Source organism: Macaca mulatta, chromosome 3, assembly GCF_049350105.2.
Source record: "Macaca mulatta isolate MMU2019108-1 chromosome 3, T2T-MMU8v2.0, whole genome shotgun sequence".
NCBI classification, from domain to species: Eukaryota; Metazoa; Chordata; class Mammalia; order Primates; family Cercopithecidae; genus Macaca; species Macaca mulatta.
The window spans coordinates 3,940,651-3,962,062 of record NC_133408.1 but is presented as its reverse complement, the minus strand read 5'-3'; the positions used below and the strand labels follow the sequence as shown (position 1 = coordinate 3,962,062).

Here is a 21,412-nt window from a genome sequence, read left to right as displayed (position 1 = left end):
CTGCTGTGGGAGATGAGGGTCTGTCGAGGGAGATGAGGGCTTGCTGAGGGAGATGAGGGCCTGCTGTGGGGGATGAGGGTCTGCGGAGGGAGATGAGGGCCTTTGAGGGAGATGAGAGCCTGCTGTGGGAGATGAGGGTCTGTTGAGGGAGATGAGGGCCTGCTGTGGGGGATGAGGGTCTGCGGAGGGAGATGAGGGCCTGTTGAGGGAGATGAGAGCCTGCTGTGGGAGATGAGGGTCTGTTGAGGGAGATGAGAGCCTGCTGTGGGAGATGAGGGTCTGTTGAGGGAGATGAGGGTCTGTTGAGGGAGATGAGAGCCTGCTATGGGGGATAAGGGCCTGCTGAGGGAGATGAGGGCCTGCTGAGGGAAATGGGGGGCCTGCTGAGGGAGATGGGGGCCTGCTGAGGGAGATGGGGGGCCTGCTGAGGGAAATGGGGGCCTGCTGAGGGAGTGGGGGCCTGCTGAGGGAGATGAGGAACTGATCTGGGAGATGAGAGCCTGCTGTGGGGGATGAGTGCTTGCTGTGGGAGATGAAGGCCTGCTGAGGGAGATGAGGGCCTGCTGTGGGGGATAAGGGCCTGTTGTGGGAGATGAGGGCCTGCTGTGGGGTATGAGGGTCTGCTGTGGGGGATAAGGGCCTGCTGAGGGGGATAAGGGCCTGTTGTGGGATATGGGGGCCTGTTGTGGGAGATGAGGGCCTGTTGTGGGAGATGAGAGCCTGCTGTGGGGGATGAAGGCCTACTGAGGGAGATGAGGGCCTCCTGTGGGGGATGAGGGTCTGCTGAGGGAGATGGAGGGCCTGCTGTGTGGAATAAGGGCCTGTTGTGGGAGATGAGGGCCTGCTGAGGGAGATGGGGGGCCTGCTGAGGGAGATGGGGGGCCTGCTGAGGGAGATGAGGGCCTGCTGTGTGGGATAAGAACCTGTTGTGGGAGATGGGGGCCTGTTGTGGGAGATGAGGGCCTGCTGTAGGGGATGAAGGCCTGCTGAGGGAGATGAGGGCCTGCTGTGGGGGATGAGGGTCTGCGGAGGGAGACGAGGGCCTGTTGAGGGAGATGAGAGGCTGCTGTGGGAGATGAGGGTCTGTCGAGGGAGATGAGGGCTTGCTGAGGGAGATGAGGGCCTGCTGAGGGAGATGAGGGCCTGCTGTGGGGGATGAGGGTCTGCGGAGGGAGATGAGGACCTTTGAGGGAGATGAGGGCCTGCTGAGGGAGATGAGGGTCTGTTGAGGGAGATGGGGGGCCTGCTGAGGGAGATGGGGGGCCTGCTGAGGGATATGGGGGCCTGCTGAGGGAGATGAGGAACTGATCTGGGAGATGAGAGCCTGCTGTGGGGGATGAGTGCTTGCCGTGGGAGATGAAGGCCTGCTGAGGGAGATGAGGGCCTGCTGTGGGGGATAAGGGCCTGTTGTGGGAGATGAGGGCCTGCTGTGGGGTATGAGGGTCTGCTGTGGGGGATAAGGGCCTGCTGAGGGGGATAAGGGCCTGTTGTGGGATATGGGGGCCTGTTGTGGGAGATGAGGGCCTGTTGTGGGAGATGAGAGCCTGCTGTGGGGGATGAAGGCCTACTGAGGGAGATGAGGGCCTCCTGTGGGGGATGAGGGTCTGCTGAGGGAGATGGAGGGCCTGCTGTGTGGAATAAGGGCCTGTTGTGGGAGATGAGGGCCTGCTGAGGGAGATGGGGGGCCTGCTGAGGGAGATGGGGGGCCTGCTGAGGGAGATGAGGGCCTGCTATGTGGGATAAGAACCTGTTGTGGGAGATGGGGGCCTGTTGTGGGAGATGAGGGCCTGCTGTAGGGGATGAAGGCCTGCTGAGGGAGATGAGGGCCTGCTGTGGGGGATGAGGGTCTGCGGAGGGAGACGAGGGCCTGTTGAGGGAGATGAGAGGCTGCTGTGGGAGATGAGGGTCTGTCGAGGGAGATGAGGGCTTGCTGAGGGAGATGAGGGCCTGCTGAGGGAGATGAGGGCCTGCTGTGGGGGATGAGGGTCTGCGGAGGGAGATGAGGACCTTTGAGGGAGATGAGGGCCTGCTGAGGGAGATGAGGGTCTGTTGAGGGAGATGGGGGGCCTGCTGAGGGAGATGGGGGGCCTGCTGAGGGAAATGGGGGCCTGCTGAGGGAGTGGGGGCCTGCTGAGGGAGATGAGGAACTGATCTGGGAGATGAGAGCCTGCTGTGGGGGATGAGTGCTTGCTGTGGGAGATGAAGGCCTGCTGAGGGAGATGAAGGCCTGCTGAGGGAGATGAGGGCCTGCTGTGGGGGATAAGGGCCTGTTGTGGGAGATGAGAGCCTGCTGTGGGGGATGAAGGCCTACTGAGGGAGATGAGGGCCTGCTGTGGGGGATGAGGGTCTGCTGTGGGGGATAAGGGCCTGCTGTGGGGGATAAGGGCCTGCTGAGGGGGATAGGGCCTGTTGTGGGATATGGGGGCCTGTTGTGGGAGATGAGAGCCTGCTGTGGGGGATGAAGGCCTACTGAGGGAGATGAGGGCCTCCTGTGGGGGATGAGGGTCTGCTGAGGGAGATGGAGGGCCTGCTTTGTGGAATAAGGGCCTGTTGTGGGGGATGAGGGTCTGCTGAGGGAGATGGGGGCCTCCTGTCGGGGATATGGGCCTGTTGTGGGAGATGAGGGCCTGCTGTGGGAGATGAGGGCCTGCTGCGGGAGATGGGGGCCTGCTGCGGGAGATGGAGGCCTGCTGAGGGAGAGGAAGGGCCTGCTGAGGGAGATGAAGGGCCTGCTGAGGGAGATGAAGGCCTGCTGAGGGAGATGGAGGCCTGCTGCAGGAGATGGAGGCCTGCTGAGGGAGATGAAGGGCCTGCTGAGGGAGATGAAGGCCTGCTGAGGGAGACGGGGGGCCTGCTGAGGGAGATGGGGGGCCTGCTGAGGGAGACGGGGGCCTGCTGAGGGAGACGAGGGCCTGCAGAGGGAGATGGGGGGCCTGCTGAGGGAGATGGGGGCCTGCTGAGGGAGACGAGGGCCTGCAGAGGGAGATGAGGACCTGCTGGGGATGATGAGGGCCTCCTGCGGGAGATGAGGGCCTGCTGGGGGAGATCAAGACCTGATCTGGGAGATGAGAGCCTGCTGTGGGGGATGAGTGCTTGCTTTGGGAGATGAAGGCCTGCTGAGGGAGATGAGGGCCTGCTGTGTGGGATAAGGGTCTCTTGCAGGAGATGAGGGCCTGCTGAGGGAGATGAGGGCCTGCTGTGGGGGATAGGGCCTGTTGTGGGAGATGAGAGCCTGCTGTGGGGGATGAAGGCCTACTGAGGGAGATGAGGGCCTGCTGTGGGGGATGAGGGTCTGCTGTGGGGGATAAGGGCCTGCTGCAGGAGATGGGGGCCTGTGTGGGGGATAAGGGCCTGTTGTGGGAGATGGAGGCCTGTTGTGGGAGATGAGGGCCTGCTGTGGGGGATGAGGGTGTGCTGAGGGAGATGAGGGCCTGTTGAGGGAGATGAGAGCTTGCTGTGGGAGATGAGGGTCTGTTGAGGGAGATGAGAGCCTGCTGTGGGAGATGAGGGTCTGTTGAGGGAGATAGGGGCCTGCTGGGGGAGATCAAGACCTGATCTGGGAGATGAGAGCCTGTTGTGGGGGATGAAGGCCTGCTGAGGGAGATGAAGGGCCTGCTGAGGGAGATGGGGGGCCTGCTGAGGGAGATGAGGGCCTGCTGAGGGAGATGGGGGCCTCCTGTCGGGGATATGGGCCTGTTGTGGGAGATGAGAGCCTGCTGTGGGGGATGAGGGTCTGCGGAGGGAGATGAGGGCCTGCTGAGGGAGATGAGAGCCTGCTATGGGGGATAAGGGCCTGTTGTGGGAGACGAGGGCCTGCTGAGGGAGATGAGGGCCTGCTGAGGGAGATGAAGGGCCTGCTGAGGGAGAGGGGGGCCTGCTGAGGGAGATGGGGGCCTGCTGAGGGAGATGGGGGGCCTGCTGAGGGAGAGGGGGCCTGCTGAGGGAGATGAAGGGCCTGCTGAGGGAGACGGGGGGCCTGCTGAGGGAAATGGGAGCCTGCTGAGGGAAATGGGAGCCTGCTGACGGAGATGAGGGCCTGCTGGGGGAGATCAAGATCTGATCTGGGAGATGAGAGCCTGCTGTGGGGGATGAAGGCCTGCTGAGGGAGATGAGGGCTTACTGAGGGAGATGAGGGCCTGCTGTGGGGGATAAGGGCCTGTTGTGGGAGATGAGAGCCTGCTGTGGGGGATGAAGGCCTACTGAGGGAGATGAGGGCCTGCTGTGGGGGATGAGGGTCTGCTGTGGGGGATAAGGGCCTGCTGTGGGGGATAAGGGCCTGCTGAGGGAGATAAGGGCCTGTTGTGGGAGATGAGAGCCTGCTGTGGGGGATGAAGGCCTACTGAGGGAGATGAGGGCCTGCTGTGGGGGATGAGGGTCTGCTGTGGGGGATAAGGGCCTGCTGTGGGGGATAAGGGCCTGCTGAGGGGGATAAGGGCCTGTTGTGGGATATGGGGGCCTGTTGTGGGAGATGAGAGCCTGCTGTGGGGGATGAAGGCCTACTGAGGGAGATGAGGGCCTCCTGTGGGGGATGAGGGTCTGCTGAGGGAGATGGAGGGCCTGCTTTGTGGAATAAGGGCCTGATGTGGGAGATGAGGGCCTGCTGAGGGAGATGGGGGCCTGCTGTGGGGGATAAGGGCCTGTTGTGGGGGATGAGGGCCTGCTGTGGGAGATGAGGGCCTGCTGCGGGAGATGGGGGCCTGCTGTGGGAGATGGAGGCCTGCTGAGGGAGAGGAAGGGCCTGCTGAGGGAGATGAAGGGCCTGCTGAGGGAGATGAAGGCCTGCTGAGGGAGATGGAGGCCTGCTGCAGGAGATGGGGGCCTGCTGCAGGAGATGGAGGCCTGCTGAGGGAGATGAAGGGCTTGCTGAGGGAGATGAAGGCCTGCTGAGGGAGATGGGGGGCCTGCTGAGGGAGATGGGGGCCTGCTGAGGGAGACGAGGGCCTGCAGAGGGAGATGAGGACCTGCTGGGGATGATGAGGGCCTCCTGCGGGAGATGAGGACCTGCTGGGGGAGATCAAGACCTGATCTGGGAGATGAGAGCCTGCTTTGGGGGATGAGTGCTTGCTTTGGGAGATGAAGGCCTGCTGAGGGAGATGAGGGCCTGCTGTGTGGGATAAGGGTCTCTTGCAGGAGATGAGGGCCTGCTGTGGGGGATAGGGCCTGTTGTGGGAGATGAGAGCCTGCTGTGGGGGATGAAGGCCTACTGAGGGAGATGAGGGCCTGCTGTGGGGGATGAGGGTCTGCTGTGGGGGATAAGGGCCTGCTGCAGGAGATGGGGGCCTGCGTGGGGGATAAGGGCCTGTTGTGGGAGATGGAGGCCTGTTGTGGGAGATGAGGGCCTGCTGTGGGGGATGAGGGTGTGCTGAGGGAGATGAGGGCCTGTTGAGGGAGATGAGAGCCTGCTGTGGGAGATGAGGGTCTGTTGAGGGAGATGAGAGCCTGCTGTGGGAGATGAGGGTCTGTTGAGGGAGATAGGGGCCTGCTGGGGGAGATCAAGACCTGATCTGGGAGATGAGAGCCTGTTGTGGGGGATGAAGGCCTGCTGAGGGAGATGGGGGGCCTGCTGAGGGAGATGGGGGGCCTGCTGAGGGAGATGAGGGCCTGCTGAGGGAGATGGGGGCCTCCTGTCGGGGATATGGGCCTGTTGTGGGAGATGAGAGCCTGCTGTGGGGGATGAGGGTCTGCGGAGGGAGATGAGGGCCTGCTGAGGGAGATGAGAGCCTGCTATGGGGGATAAGGGCCTGTTGTGGGAGACGAGGGCCTGCTGAGGGAGATGAGGGCCTGCTGAGGGAGATGAAGGGCCTGCTGAGGGAGGGGGGCCTGCTGAGGGAGATGGGGGGCCTGCTGAGGGAGATGGGGGGCCTGCTGAGGGAGAGGGGGCCTGCTGAGGGAGATGAGGGCCTGCTGAGGGAGATGAAGGGCCTGCTGAGGGAGAGGGGTCCTGCTGAGGGAGATGGGGGGCCTGCTGAGGGAGACGAGGGCCTGCAGAGGGAGATGAGGACCTGCTGGGGAAGATGAGGGCCTCCTGCGGGAGATGAGGGCCTGCTGGGGGAGATCAAGACCTGCTCTGGGAGATGAGAGCCTGCTGTGGGCGATGAGTGCTTGCTTTGGGAAATGAAGGCCTGCTGAGGGAGATGAGGGCCTGCTGTAGGGGATAAGGGCCTGTTATGGGAGATGAGAGCCTGCTGTGGGGGATAAGGGCCTCTTGCGGGAGATGAGGGCCTGCTGAGGGAGATGGGGGCCTGCTGTGGGAGATGAGGGCCTGTTGCGGGAGATGGGGGCCTGCTGAGGGAGATGAAGGGCCTGCTGAGGGAGATGAAGGGCCTGCTGAGGGAGACGGGGGGCCTGCTGAGGGAAATGGGAGCCTGCTGAGGGAAATGGGAGCCTGCTGACGGAGATGAGGGCCTGCTGGGGGAGATCAAGATCTGATCTGGGAGATGAGAGCCTGCTGTGGGGGATGAAGGCCTGCTGAGGGAGATGAGGGCCTACTGAGGGAGATGAGGGCCTGCTGTGGGAGATGAGGGCCTGTTGCGGGAGATGGGGGCCTGCTGAGGGAGATGAAGGGCCTGCTGAGGGAGATGAGGGCCTGCTGAGGGAGATGAAGGGCCTGCTGAGGGAGACGGGGGCCCTGCTGAGGGAGATGGGGGGCCTGCTGAGGGAAATGGGAGCCTGCTGAGGGAAATGGGAGCCTGCTGAGGGAGATGAGGGCCTGTTGTGGGAGATGGGGGCCTGCTGAGGGAGATGAAGGGCCTGCTGAGGGAGATGAGGGGCCTGCTGAGGGAGATGAGGGCCTGTTGTGGGGGATAAGGGCCTGTTGTGGTAGATGACGGCCTGTTGTGGTAGATGAGGGCCTGTTGTGGTAGATGAGGGCCTGTTGTGGGAGATGAGGGCCTGCTGTGGGAGATGAAGGCCTGCAGAGGTAGATGAGGGCCTGCTGTGGGAGATGAGGGACTGCTGAGGGAGATGAGGGCCTGCTGTGGGAGATGAGGGTCTGCTGAGGGAGATGAGGGCCTGCTGTGGGGAATAAGGACCTGTTGTGGTAGATGAGGGCCTGTTGTGGGGGATAAGGGCCTGTTGTGGTAGATGAGGGCCTGCTGTGGGGGATAAGGGCCTGTTGTGGGAGATGAGGGCCTGCTGTGGGGGATAAGGGCCTGTTGTGGTAGATGAGGGCCTGTTGTGGGGGATAAGGGCCTGTTGTGGTAGATGAGGGCCTGTTGTGGGAGATGAGGGCCTGCTGTGGGGGATAAGGGCCTGTTGTGGTAGATGAGGGCCTGTTGTGGGGGATAAGGGCCTGTTGTGGTAGATGAGGCCCTGCTGTGGGGGATAAGGGCCTGTTGTGGGAGATGAGGGTCTGCTGAGGGAGATGAGGGCCTGCTGTGGGGGATGAGGACCTGTTGTGGTAGATGAGGGCCTGTTGTGGGGGATGAGGACCTGTTGTGGTAGATGAGGGCCTGTTGTGGGGGATAAGGGCCTGTTGTGGTAGATGAGGGCCTGCTGTGGGGGATAAGGGCCTGTTGTGGGAGATGAGGGCCTGCTGTGCGGGATAAGGGCCTGTTGTGGTAGATGAGGGCCTGCTGTGGGGGATAAGGGCCTGTTGTGGTAGATGAGGGCCTGCTGTGGAGGATAAGGGCCTGTTGTGGGAGATGAGGGCCTGCTGTGGGGGATAAGGGCCTGTTGTGGGAGATGAGGGCCTGCTGTGGGGGATAAGGGCCTGTTGTGGTAGATGAGGGCCTGCTGTGGGGGATAAGGGCCTGTTGTGGTAGATGATGGCCTGCTGTGGGGGATAAGGGCCTGTTCTGGGAATTGAGGGCCTGCTGTGGGAGATGAAGGCTTGCGGAGGTAGATGAGGGCCTGCTGTGGGGGATAAGGGCTTGTTGTGGTAGATAAGGGCCTGTTGTGGTAGATGAGGGCCTGTTGTGGGGGATAAGGGCCTGTTGTGGGAGATGAGGGCCTGCTGAGGGAGATGAGGGCCTGCTGAGGGAGATCAAGACCTGCTCTGGGAGATGAGAGCCTGCTGTGCGGGATGAAGGCCTGGTGAGGGAGATGAGGGCCTGCTGAGGGAGATGAGGGCCTGCTGAGGGAGATGAGGTCCTGTTGTGGGAGATGAGGGCCTGCTGAGGGAGATGAGGGCCTGTTGTGGGAGATGAGGGCCTGTTGTGGGAGATGAGGGCCTGCTGCGGGAGATGAGGGCGTGCTGAGGGAGATGAGGGCCTGCTGAGGGAGATGAGGGCCTGCTGTGGGAGATGAGGGCCTGCTGTGGGGGATAAGGGCCTGTTGTGGGAGATGAGGGCCTGCTGTGGGGGATAAGGGCCTGCTGTGGGAGATGAGGGCCTGCAGAGGGAGATGAAGGGCCTGCTGAGGGAGATGAGGGAGTCCTAGTATCTGCAGTCCATGCACTGGAGACTCAGGACAGCTAATGTGTAGTGCCAGTGTGAAAGTCAGCAGGCTCAAGACCCAAGAGGTGGTGTTTCAGTTTGAGCCCAAAGGCAGGAAAAGGCCCACATCCCACCTCAAACAGTAAGCTTATTCAGCCTTTTTATTCTATTGGGGCTCCAACTGACTGGATGAGAGCCACACACCTAGCTGAAGGCAATCTGCTTTACTCAGCCTCCTGGTTCAAATGTTAATCTTATCCAGAACATCCTCACAGACATACCCAGAGTTAATGTTTGGCCAAATGTCTGGGCATCTCGTAGTCCAATCAAGTTGATAACAAAAATTAACTCTCTTAGGGACCACCTAGGTGGTTTGAATAAAAGCTTCAAACCTGCATGAAAACCAGCCTACTAATTCTCAGAAGAGATTTTTCCACCACTACACTCAATGCCAAAAGTCAAAACAATTTTCCTAAAAAAACCTCAGGATTAAGCGAGTATCTTCAGTTTACCCCTACACTGTTGGGAAATACCCTTGGGAGTTTCCTCTCAGGCTACTCACCTGAGGGTGGGACCGGGGCTTTGTCTCCTATTCCCCACACCCTGGGAGCCACTGAAACTAAAGGACAAGTTTGAAAAATACCCTCAAAGCAAGAAGCTAATTTCTCTGTTAACCTCTCTGTCCTCCCACTTTCACTTGACTTTCATGTTCTAGGTATGTGTGTGTGTGTATATTACATGTGATATATTACATATATTGCATATATATCACATGTAATCTATTATATATATTATATATGTAATATGTATTACATACTGTATATATTATATATAATATATATTACATATATTACATCTAATATATGTTGCATATATCACATATATTGCATGTAATATATGCTACATATAATATATATATTACATATTATATATTGCATATAATATATATTTTATATATAGATAGTTTTTTGGTTTTTTTTTTGCGGCCAAGCACAGTGGCTCACACCTGTAATCCCAGTACTTTGGGAAGCCAAGGCAGGAGGATCACTTGAGACCAGGAGTTCAAGACCAGCCTGGGGAACACAGTGAAACCTCGTCTCTACCAAAAATGTTTTAAAAACTAGCCAAGTATGGTGGTGCATGCCTGTAGTCCTAGTTACTCAGGAGGCTGGAGCAGGAGGATCCCGTGAGCCCAGGAATTTGACTTTACAGTAAGCTAGCATCACTCCACTACAGTCCAGCCTGGGTGACACTGTAAGACACTATCAAATAAGTAAAAATTTTTTTGCGTCTCACCCAGCATTTTGAATGTTCAGTAAGGAGAGGTGGTCAGGAATTTTTCTATCATAACCCTGGCTCCCAATTCATGGCCTGGAAGGATGGAATATAGGGAGACTTAGAGGAAGCTCTCAACCCAAGGTGATGGTGGCTCAAAACCAGGTGAGAAAATTAGCTGGGCGTGGTGGCGGGCACCTGTAATCCCAGCTACTGGGGGGCTGAGACAGGAGAATCGCTAGAACCCAGGAGGCGGAGGGTTGCAGTGAGCCAAGATCACGCCACTGCACTCCAGCCTGGGTGACTGACCGAGACTCTGTCTCAGAAAAAAAAAAAAAAAAAAAAAAAGAAAGAAACGCTCAGTGGGAGTGCTAGCTGATGACCAGATTCTAGATTCTGGAGATGTTTTGAAAGCAGAGCCATCAGGACTTCCTAACAAATTGAACGTAGGTGTAAGAGATTAAAAGGAGTCAAGAATCATTCAAAGGTTTTTTAAAAGTCTGAGACACTAGAAAAACAGAATTGTAATCAACAGAGATTAGAATTTGGTGTGAGGGAAGATTAGGGGTTTAGTCTGAACACACTGAATGTGAACATTTATTAGATGTTCATGTGGAGATATCAAGTAGACAGTTCAATCTATGAGGCTAGAGCTTGGGACAGAGGTCTGGGTTGAAGACACAAATCTGGTAGAACCTGATCAATGCTTCGTGTTACTCAGACAAGCCAAATAGATGTAAGATGGAAATAACCGCCTATCTGCCTTTTTAGCATTGAAAACATGGTAGGAAGTGCAGTTTCCTGTGATCACAATACTAGTCTGCATTAACAGTTACATAACATGTGGCCACCATCTCGATACACTCTGTTCTCATCGGCTATTTGCTAGAGTTCTATGCCAGTTCTGTGGCTGAAGAGGAATGTGAAGAATGTGGACAAAGCCTGGGAAAAAGTCAGCCATGTAGTTGAACAAAGGGAAGACAAATGAAATCTAGCAAAGGTTAAAGGAAACAAGACGATTTAGTCAGGGATGATTAATAGCAACTGGTCTCATACTCTGAATCAGAGAAGTCTAGATACTTGAAAGTAACCTGCCACCTTTAGAGCAAGCAAACAAAAGAAAATGAGCTTTCACTGCAGCATGAGATTTCTTTTTTTCATTTCAAGTCTTTTATCCCAAAAGCATGAGATATTTAGATTAGAAATAAAAGAGGAAAACTAGCACCTATGTGACACCTACGACATTAGGTGTTGGCCTAAACACTATTGCATTTTAATATACATTAAGATCTTTGAGGTAGAAATTCTCATTTTATAGATGAGAAAAGCAGGATTCTAAAAGTTTAGGTAAGTTCACAAGCAGGAAAGCTGCAATTCAAATCTGGGTCGAATGAGTCCAAAGCTCATATTCTTATTAAAATATATCAAATTTCTTAACAGAAATTGATACAAGTAGGAACTGATTACTGAAAAGGATAATGAGATCTTTTTTTTCCTTGATCTTTTTTAAACGAAGTTTCACTCTTGTTGCCCAGGCTGAAGTACAGTGGCATGATTTTGGCTCACTGCAACCTCCGCCTCCTGGGTTCAAACAATTCTCCTTTTCCTCGATCTTTTAAAAATTAGAAGAGATTCTTATCTGTCCAGTATATTCTCATAAACCAGATCTATCTAAAAGCAAAGGAATAGAGGAAGCCAGTTTTCAAATTATCTCTCAGTCCTAAGCAGTTATGATTCTAGATTCTGAAAACAGTCTAGATTCTGAAAACAGTCTAAATTCTGAGAACAGTCCCACTACCACCAGCACCACCACCAAGCACCAAGAACTATTTTTGTTCCTATTTTCCTATTCTATAGTAAACTGTATATTCACCTTCTAAAACACATATGAAATTCTATCATTTAAAATTTAAAGTAATCCCATACATAACTCAGGAGTCAAACATCCTAGGCTTAAACACATCTTGTTTTGTTTGACTTTAGAACAAATGATTCTAAAGTAAGACGACCTAGAAATGAATTTATGAGGGTTGGGCTGTGCTCACTGTGTTGAAAGAACCAGTAATTATCTTCACGGATAAGAAAGCCTGGGATGGCTGGGCATGGTGGCTCACACCTATAATCCCAGCACTTTGGGAGGCTAAGGCGGGCAGATCACCTGAGGTCGGGAGTTCAAGACCAACATGACCAACATGGAGAAACCGCTTCTCTACTAAAACTACAAAATTAGCCGGGCGTGGTGGTGCGTGCCTGTAATCCCAGCTACTCAGGAGGCTGAGGCAGGAGAATTGCTTGACCCCGGGGGGTGGAGGTTGTGGTGAGCAGAGATCACACCATTGCACTCCAGCCTGGGCAACAAGAGTGAAATTCTGTCTCAAAAAAAAAAAAGAAAGAAAGAAAGAAAGGAAAAGAAAGCCTGGGATGATGTCCCAGAAGCAAAAAAATTGCATTAACACAACTTAACAAACACCTCATATTATCCATAACCCAAAGCTTAAGCAGGAAAAGCCCACCTGAGTCAAAGAACACAATCTCTGATGAGTGGCAGGAACTTGGGTTGCTTGCCACAGACAGAGCTGCATAAATTAAGATTAAACTCATCACAATTTTCACTCAGCCCCAGAAACTTCCAGAGGACCAGAGCTAAAAGGGCCATCGAGAATATTTAGCCTCAACTCCTCTTTCTATGAGAAAATAGGATTACTGGGTACAAATTAGCCTAAGTAGAGACGGGCATATTGTTTCAGGGCAACTGACTCAGAAGTCAAGCAAAGCCAGACCTAATGTCAACTAAACATGAGAAGTCACCCAGCACTGGCCCAGCACAGTGGCTCACACCTGTAATCCCAGCACTCTGAGACGCCGAGGCGGGTGGATCACCTAAGGTCAGGAGTTTGAAACCAGCCTGGCCAACATGGTGAAACCCAGTCTCTACTAAAATTACAAAAATTAGTCAGGTGTAGTGGCAGGCACCTGTAATTCCAGCTACTTGGGAGGCTGAGGCAGGAGAATCGCTTGAACCCAGGAGGCAGAAGTTGCAGTGAGCCGAGATTGCGTCACTGCACTCCAGCCTGGGCAACAACGAAACTCTATCTCAAAAAAAATAAAGTAAAATAAGAAGTCATCCAGCACTAAGGCTTCCACCCCGGAGATGTGTCCTGCTGAGCAGCAGTCCTATAGAATGGTTGGGAAACAGGGTCTGGAGCCAGGCAGTCGGGGTCTCAGATCCCAGCTCCACCACCGCCACCCCATAGCTATATAACCCTGGCGCCTTACTCACCTCTATGTGCCTCAGTTTCTTCATCTATGATACAGAAACAATACTTACCTTACGGGGTACTGAGAGACATAAATGTAACAAACATAATGCACTTAAAACCATGACTGGTACTCAAGAAGTACTAGGTATTCTTATTTAATTATCCTCTCCCATAAACTGGCAATGTCTGCTGGCTCATGGCCCATAACAGCCAGCCCGGATAGTTACCTTATAGGTCAGGTCTAGGAATCACCTCTGATTCTACGATTCTTGAGAGGAAAAAAGCTGTCTGGTCAAGTATCCAACCCTGGTGGGTAAGTGTTATCAACGGAGTACAAGCATAGCCCCCTGGACCTGCCCTCAAACTATGGAAGGTCTAGGGCTTTACCCTACTTGCAAGCTAACAAGCTAGCATGCTAGAGTCTTACAGACGCTGGCAGAAGACACAAACTCTTGAGTCTGAGACTAAGAACTTGTTACAGCAACAGCCATAGCCAGAGCAGCAGCATTTATGCCAGTTTAAGATCCAGTTCCACAAGGCCACACACATGCTGTGTGGCTGTGTCACAGGAGAGGAACCCCAAGCTTTGGCTGAACTTTGCCCTAGAGGGAAACATTATCTTTACTAGATAGATATAAACAAACGTACCCTTTTTGCTCTGGAAGGAAACTGCATCTCTGTCCTCTAAGGATGTCTGCTATACACACATCCTTTAAAAGCTAGCCAGAAACAAAGGTCAGTTCCTCTGCTCTTAACACATGAAGAAACAGGACAGACCCTTGTGTCTCGACAATATCTAAATAAATGAAGATATACACTTGTGTTCATGGATTGTAAGTCTCCATATTGCTAAAGTGTCCATTCTCCCTCAAAATGAACTGTTGACTCAACACAATCCCAATAAAAATTCCAACAGGATTCTTTTCGGTAGCCAGTGACGAGCTGATTTTTAAATTCATATGGAAAGGCCAAAGGTTTAAAAATAGCCAAAACAACCTTGAAAAAGAAGAACAAAGTTGGAGGATTTATACTACCTGACTTTAAGATTTATTATAAAGCTATCAAGATTTATTATAAAGCATGGTATTGGCATAATGATCCAAAAATAGATGACTGGAACAGAACAGAATCCAAAATGACCTTCACATGTATTGTCAACTGATTGTCGACAAGGTGTAAAGGCAATTCCCTGGAGAATAAAGTCTTCAAAACAAATGGTACTGGATCAACTAGATAGAAAACTTTATGCAAAAAACAAACCAAAAAATAAAAATAAAAACAACAACAAAAAAACTCTCACACAAACAGATACCAATTAAAAACGAATCATGTAACTAAACGTGAAATGCAAAACTATAAAACTACCAGGAGAAAACACATTAGAAAATCTTTGTGACACTGATCTAGGAAAAAATTTCTAAAACAAAAGCATGATTCTTCGAAGAAAAAGAATTATAAACTTTATTACAATTAAGATAGGTCTTCTGCTCTTCAGAAGATGCTCTTAAGAGAATGAAAGACAAGCCACAAGCTGGGAAAAATTATTTTTCCAACACATTTGTCAAAGGACACAAACCGAAAACACAAAGAACTCTTAATATTCAGTAAGAATCTATGCAATTTTTTAAAAATAAGTAAAATATATGAACAGCTATCATCAAAGAAGTTACATGAATGGCAAAACATGAGAAGGTACTCAACATCATTAGTTATAAAAAAAATACAAATTAAAACCAGAGTGAAGTACCACAGTATCCCTACTGGAATGTCTAAAATTTAAGAGAATGACCATACACTAACACACTGCTGCTGGGAATGTAAGATGGTACCAGCACTTTGGAAAAAGGTGGCAGTTTCATAAAAACTAACATGCTCCTACCACATGTCCCAGAGATCCCACTTCTAGGAATTTACCCAAGAGAAACAAAAGCATATGCCCATGCAAAGACGTGTACAAGAATGCTCCCAGCAGCTTTATGAACAGTAGTCAAAAGCTGGGGACAACCCAAATGCCCATCACTAGCTGAATGAATACACCAATTGTGGTATATCCATAACATGGAATATTATTTAGCAATAAAAAGTAATGAACTATTAATAGACACACGGATGGATCTCAAAATCAACATGGATGGACCTCAAAATAATTATGCTGAGTGAAAGAAGCTCGGCAAAAAAGAATACAAACTATGATTCCACTTATATAAAATCAGAGAAAATGAAAACTAACTACAGCGCAGAAAGAAGGCAAGTCTCTCTCCGGAAGGCAGGGAGAGGAGCAGGGAGGAGGGACCACGAAGGGGCACAAAGTGCCTTTGGAGGTCATGGGTTTGTGTATTACCTTGATTGTGATAATAATTTTACAGGTGGACATTTATATCAACACTTATCAATTGTTCACTTTAAATATATGCAACTTATTACATGTTGATTATATATCAATAAAGCTATTATTTTAAAAAAGCAATCACCACACCAAATGGAACTGACTCTAAAAATTAGAGGTTAATTTGAATTATGAAAAAATAAGGAAAATTAATTTATTTTTATACATGGGTCAAATATATACTCATTAAACAACATACAGTGTTAAAAATTATGATGAAATTGGGACAGAACTTTAGGTTAGATTGGTAGTTCAGGGTGAAGAGGAAAGGTTGCAGTAAAGATAGCTTTTTAAAGAAAGTTTAAAACACATACACACTCTACATGTGTACTTCCCTTCAGAGCTGCGGTGTCTTTCCAATTTCTTTTTACCCAAATTATTTAACAATGGATCTTCTATTTTATCTGATAGAGCCACATACCCACATATAGTACTGTGCTGTTAATAGAGAATGGGATAGGCTAATGCTGTTTATCAGCTGTTTTATAAGACAATTTTTCTTTGTGTTGTAGGGACACCAGTAAATCATATCCAAATTGAAAGTAATACTTCAGAAACAGAACTAGAGTAAACCTAACATACCAAGGAATTTTCTAAAATTTGACTTCTTTAAAAAGAAATAACATCTTATAATCAATCCTACTTTCTAATACTTTAAAATTTCCTTCAGCAGGCCGGGCGCGGTGGCTCAAGCCTGTAATCCCAGCACTTTGGGAGGCCGAGACGGGTGGATCACAAGGTCAGGAGATCGAGATCATCCTGGCTAACATGGTGAAACCCCGTCTCTACTAAGAAATACAAAAAACTAGCCGGGTGAGGTGGTGGGCGCCTGTAGTCCCAGCTACTCGGGAGGCTGAGGCCGGAGAATGGCGTGAACCCAGGAGGCGGAGCTTGCAGTGAGCTGAGATCCGGCCACTGCACTCCAGCCTGGGAGACAAAGCGAGACTCCGTCTCAAAAAACAAACAAAAAAAAAAATTTCCTTCAGCTACAGAAGAACAGGTATACAGTAGGCCCCTCTTATCTGTAGTTTCACTTTCCACAGTTTCAGTTAGCCACAGTCAACCAAGGTCTGGAAATACCAAATGGAAAAATCCAGAAATAAACAATTCTTAAGTTTTAAATTGCAAACCATTCTGCATAGCATGATGAAATCTCATGCTGCCATCCCACTCCATCCCATCAGGGACATGAATCATCCCTTTGTCCAGCATATGCTATGCGCCCTTTAGGTCACTCAGTAGCTATCTAGGTTATCAGGTCAACTGCTGTAGTACCACAGCAACGGTGTTCAAGTAACCCTCATTTTACTTAATAATGGCCCTAAAGAACAGGAGTAGCGGTGCTGGCTTATTATTATAATTGTTCTATTTTATTGTTGTTGATAATCTCTATGCCTAATTATAAATTAAACTTTATCATACAGATGTATGAATGTTTAAAAATACAGTATATATAGAGGGTTTGGTGCTATCTCTGGTTTCAGGCATCTGCTAGGAAGCTTGCTAGGAAGCTTGGAACGTATCCCCCGTGGATAAGGGAAGACTACTGCATAAACCATACAAGCAGCTGTAGAGATAACCACCCTGCTTACCACTCAAAAGCCACCACAGCAACGGGATGAACCCTGGACTCTCGCTGATGTATTTCAGGCCTTTCAAATTGATGCTTACATTGTACAGGGACATCAGCATCAGCCTGAAATGTAAAAGAAAAAGGTGTTGGAATGCTCCATCCACACTACATTTCACCCTAAACATATCTCCTAGTTAAGAGGAACTTAACATATTTAGTTATTCCCTCACATTTTAGATGTCCAATTCTACAATCTGGATAATGAGCATTGTAATATAACGTATGTGAAGTAATATCTGTCTATGTGAGGCTACAGGAAAATGGGAAACTTCAGCAATGATATCACATAATACCGCCTTTCATACGCTCACATAATCAAGAGTCTCGAACGCAGAGAGGGTCCCACGGGAAACTTCACAAACCATATTTATTGATTCATCTCTTTTATGACCAATCCTGCATTAATATACAGGTTACTCTCAATTTGTAAGAGTACTGTACTCTCAAAGTTCAATTCAGCCATCTAAAACCTAATGACATATTTTCATTCAACGAACATCACACATGACATCCAGGTAGCCAGGTCAGGCCACAGGACTGCATAATCACAGTACAAGGAACGAAGAGTACTACAACCCAACCATCCCTCAAACCAACACAGCAGTTTACTGAATAGGAGAGGACTTTACAAGCTGTTTCAGGACTGAACCATGGCTGGCAATGCAGAGTCTAGTGAAAGCCAGAAACTACAGGACTTCGGTTTCTGCAAATACTGCAAAATACAGAGAACCCAAACACTTTACACTGCAGAGCAATAAAAAGGCTAGACAAATATTTTTGTAAAGCCTTTGAAATAAAGAATGAGTTTGCAAGAAATGAAAGGAAAACATCTCTGATCAGGAACAAAGTAAGAGCACAAAATCTCAGAGGAAAGTGCAAAAGATGCTACGATTCCAAAAGACCAGAGCTTCAGTTACAGTGGCTTCACGCAGAGGGACAGAGGGAAAAGCCTCAGAGAGACATAGGCATTCAGTTCACAGGCCCCGCAGACACCAGAAGAGACAGAACTTTCAAGCTTAGCAGGAATTCACTTTCTGGCAGGCCTCAAAATCCCCAGGCCAGTAATTCTAACATAAAACAGAGTGGGAAAGAAGCTCCCCCAGCTTCCTGGACATTAAAGGAAAGGATCCTCAACCTGGTCTTCAAATAATTCCCCCAAATACATACTAGCAAATGAGAGTTCATAACAAAAATCATAATCTGACTCATGAGAAAAAGAAGACCAGGTGAGTAACAGCCAGCACAAAGAACCAATAACAGGGCTAGAACCAAAAATTTTTCAGATACTAGAAGTATCAACTGCAGAAGAGAAAACTGATACGTTTAATGGGTGAAGATAATTTTAAAAGAAAGTAAAAATATAATCAAGAAGCTAGGATTACTATTATGAATGACCAGCCAATTCAAAAATAACAACAGAATTTACAAAAAAGGAAAACAATAATTAAAATGTAAAACTCAAGGATAATTAGACACATGGAAAAGCAGAAATACTAAACAGAAAAATAGACCTTAAGAAACTACAGCAAGAAAGAAAAACAGATGAAAGAGAGGTTAAAGTACAAGGAGAGGAAGATGAAAAGTTCAATATTCTTCCAAATACGGTCCACAAAGAAAGAACAGAAAGAATGAAGGAAAAAAATATTTCAAAAATATTTTCCAGAAATGAGTAAATATAAACCCTCAGATTCAGGAGGCACAAATAAATCTCAAGAAAGATACAAAATAAATACAAATCTACACACATCACAATCAAACTTTAGAAAATTAAAGACGAATTTTGTAAAACAGCCAGAGAGAAAGGATATATTACCAATAAAAGAGTAATTACACCAAAAGCTAGGCTCTCTATATCTACCAAGTATAAAGAGAAAATAATACACAGAATTGTAAACCCAGCAAAAAGAGTTTCAACAAAAGAGGTAAAAATACTGTCAAAGAAAATCTCAGACATTTTTAAACAAACAGATCTGAACTGAAAGAATTTGAAGGACAGACTTCGGAAAAAGGAAAATGACGTCAGAAGAATGTTCTGAGATACCAGGAGGGAGTAAGTAACGGGATGTGAGTGTACAGAAGTAAACACTGGGGGGTAAAAGCAGTCATTGAAATGTCTACTCTATGGGACTTTTGAAACTTTTCAACAGAGCTAAGATACAGTCCATGAATCCATGTAATCCAGGATGTAAATATTAGAGCATTCTAAGATCTTTCAACTGTTTAGGTGAGAAAGACGTTAATTACTTTCACGTATACCAAATGCATCAAATCATGCTGTAAAACAGGGGCTATCACTGAAAGAAACAAGGGTAAACTTTCGAGACACTAGAAGAATAAAATGAACTCAGAACTTAGTGACTTTGAAAGAAAGATAACAGAGTAAGACCCTGTTGAAAGAAAGAATAAAAAAGGAACAAAAAGAGTAAGAAGAAGGGAGAGACAGAAGGAAGAAAGAGGGTGGGAGGAAGGGAAGAAGGCAGGAAGCGAGGGAGAAAGGGAAGTAGGGAGGGAAAGATAACAGAAAAAACATAAAAAGAAAAACAAAATATGACAGAATAAATAAATCCAATTACTTCATTAATCACAAATGTTAATGAACAGGATATTCCTATTAAAAGGCATAGATTATAGATTGTTAAAGGAAAAACAAAATGCAACCATGGACTGTTTCAAAGAAACACACCTGAAACAAAAGTCTCCAGAAAGGGGCCAGGAGTGGTGGCTCACACCTGTAATTCTAGCACTTTGGGAGGCCAGGGCGGGCAGATTACTTGAGGCCAGGAGTTCAAGACCACCCTGGCCAACGTGGCAAAACCCTGTCTCTACTAAAAATACGAAAAAAATAGCCAGATGTGGTGATGTGCACCTGTAGTCCCAACTACTAGGGAGGCTGAGGCAGGAGAATCTCTTGAACGCAGGAGGCGGAGGTTGTAATGAAGCGAGATTGCACCAGTGCATTCCAGCCTGGGCAACAGAGTGAGACTCTAAAAAAAAAAAAGTTTGTGGAAAGTTGAAAGTAAAAGAATGGGAAAAGATATATCAAATACTAATGAAAAAAGAAGAAAGAGAAGGCTGAGGTAGCTACATTAACAGAAAAGAAAATAGACTAAGTGCAGTGACTCACACTTATAATCACAACACTTTCAGAGGCTGAGGTGGGCAGATGGCTTGAGTTCAAGAGTTGGAGGCCAGCCTGGGCAACATGGCAAGACCCCGTCTCTGCAAAAAATATAAAAACAGCTGGGCGTGATGGCACACCCCTGTGGTCCCAGCTACTGGAGCAGATGAGGTGGGAGGATCGCTTGAGCCCAGGAGGTCAAGGCTGCAGTGAGCTGTGATAGTGCTACTACACTCCAGCCTGGGTGACAGAGCAAGACCCTATCTCAAAAATAATAATTAAAAATAATAATAATTTTAAAAGAAAGAAAAGTGGCCAGGCGCGATGGCTCACGCCTGTAATCTCAGCACTTTGGGAGGCTGAGGTGGGCGGATCATGAGGTCAGGAGATCAAGACGATCCGGGCCAAAACGGTGAAACCCCGTCTCTACTAAAAATACAAAAAATTAGCTGGGTGCGTTGGCGGGCGCCTGTCGTCCCAGCTACTCGGGAGACTGAGGCAGGAGAATGGCGTAAACCCAGGAAGCGGAGCTTGCAGTGAGCTGAGATCGCGCCACTGCACTCCAGCCTGGGTGACAGAGGGAGGCTCTGTCTCAAAAAAAAAAAAAAAAAAAAAAAAAACGAAAAAAGAAAATTAAAAGTACACTTCTATAAGAGCAAGTCAAAGAAATTATGAGGAAAATTGGGCAACTGAACAAGAATGAATATACAAAAATAAAACTTGTGATGCTAGTGAAATACACACACACACACACACAGCCTTAAATACTTATTCCAGAAAAAAATAGCTGCAGCAATGGCAGAATAACTTGCATTGGACTAACCGTCCCACTAGTAAGAATCACAAATTCTGAACAAAATATAGGAACCATTTAAGGGGAATGGAAAGCAGCCAAAGGCAGGCAGAAAATGAAGAGAAGTGCCCCCTTGAAAGAAGAGGGGTGGCTCATGCCTGTAATCCCAGCACTTCGGGAGGCCAATATGGGAAGACTGCTTGAGCCCAGGAGTTCAAAACCAGCTTGGGCAACACAAAAAGATCCCATCACTTCATTAAAAAACAAACAACAACAGGAAAAAAAAACATTAGACAGGCATGGTGGCACATGCCTATAGTCTCAGCTACCCGAAAGGCTGAGGCAAGAGAATCACTTGAGCCCGGGGCCGTCAAGGGCTGCAGGGTTGTGATGGTGCCAGCCACTGCACTCCGGCCTGCGTGACAGAGCAGTATCCTGTCCCAAAAAAAAAAAAAAAGAATTTTTTTTAGATAAAGAGGGCAAATATATTGAGGTTTAGGCAGGGCTACACAGCACCAGGCAGCCAGCCCTCAATCAGAAACCTGGGAATGCCCAGTTTCAGAAGTAAAACC

General features: G+C 48.9%; 1 protein-coding gene across 9 annotated transcripts in view; it reads right to left on the bottom strand.

Moving 5' to 3' along the window:
* Nucleotides 1-21,412, bottom strand: part of HSF2BP (heat shock transcription factor 2 binding protein) — a 121,093-nt gene that overhangs the window by 41,815 nt on the left and 57,866 nt on the right. For 7 of the 9 annotated variants that reach the window (XM_015132793.3, XM_001118442.5, XM_077995591.1 and 4 more), the window contains exon 8: nt 16,889-16,992. The exons of the other annotated variants lie outside the window; for them this stretch is intronic. In XM_015132793.3, coding sequence (XP_014988279.2) covers nt 16,889-16,992 — 104 coding nt within the window. The remainder of the gene's footprint in view (nt 1-16,888; nt 16,993-21,412) is intronic. 9 annotated transcript variants of the gene reach the window in all.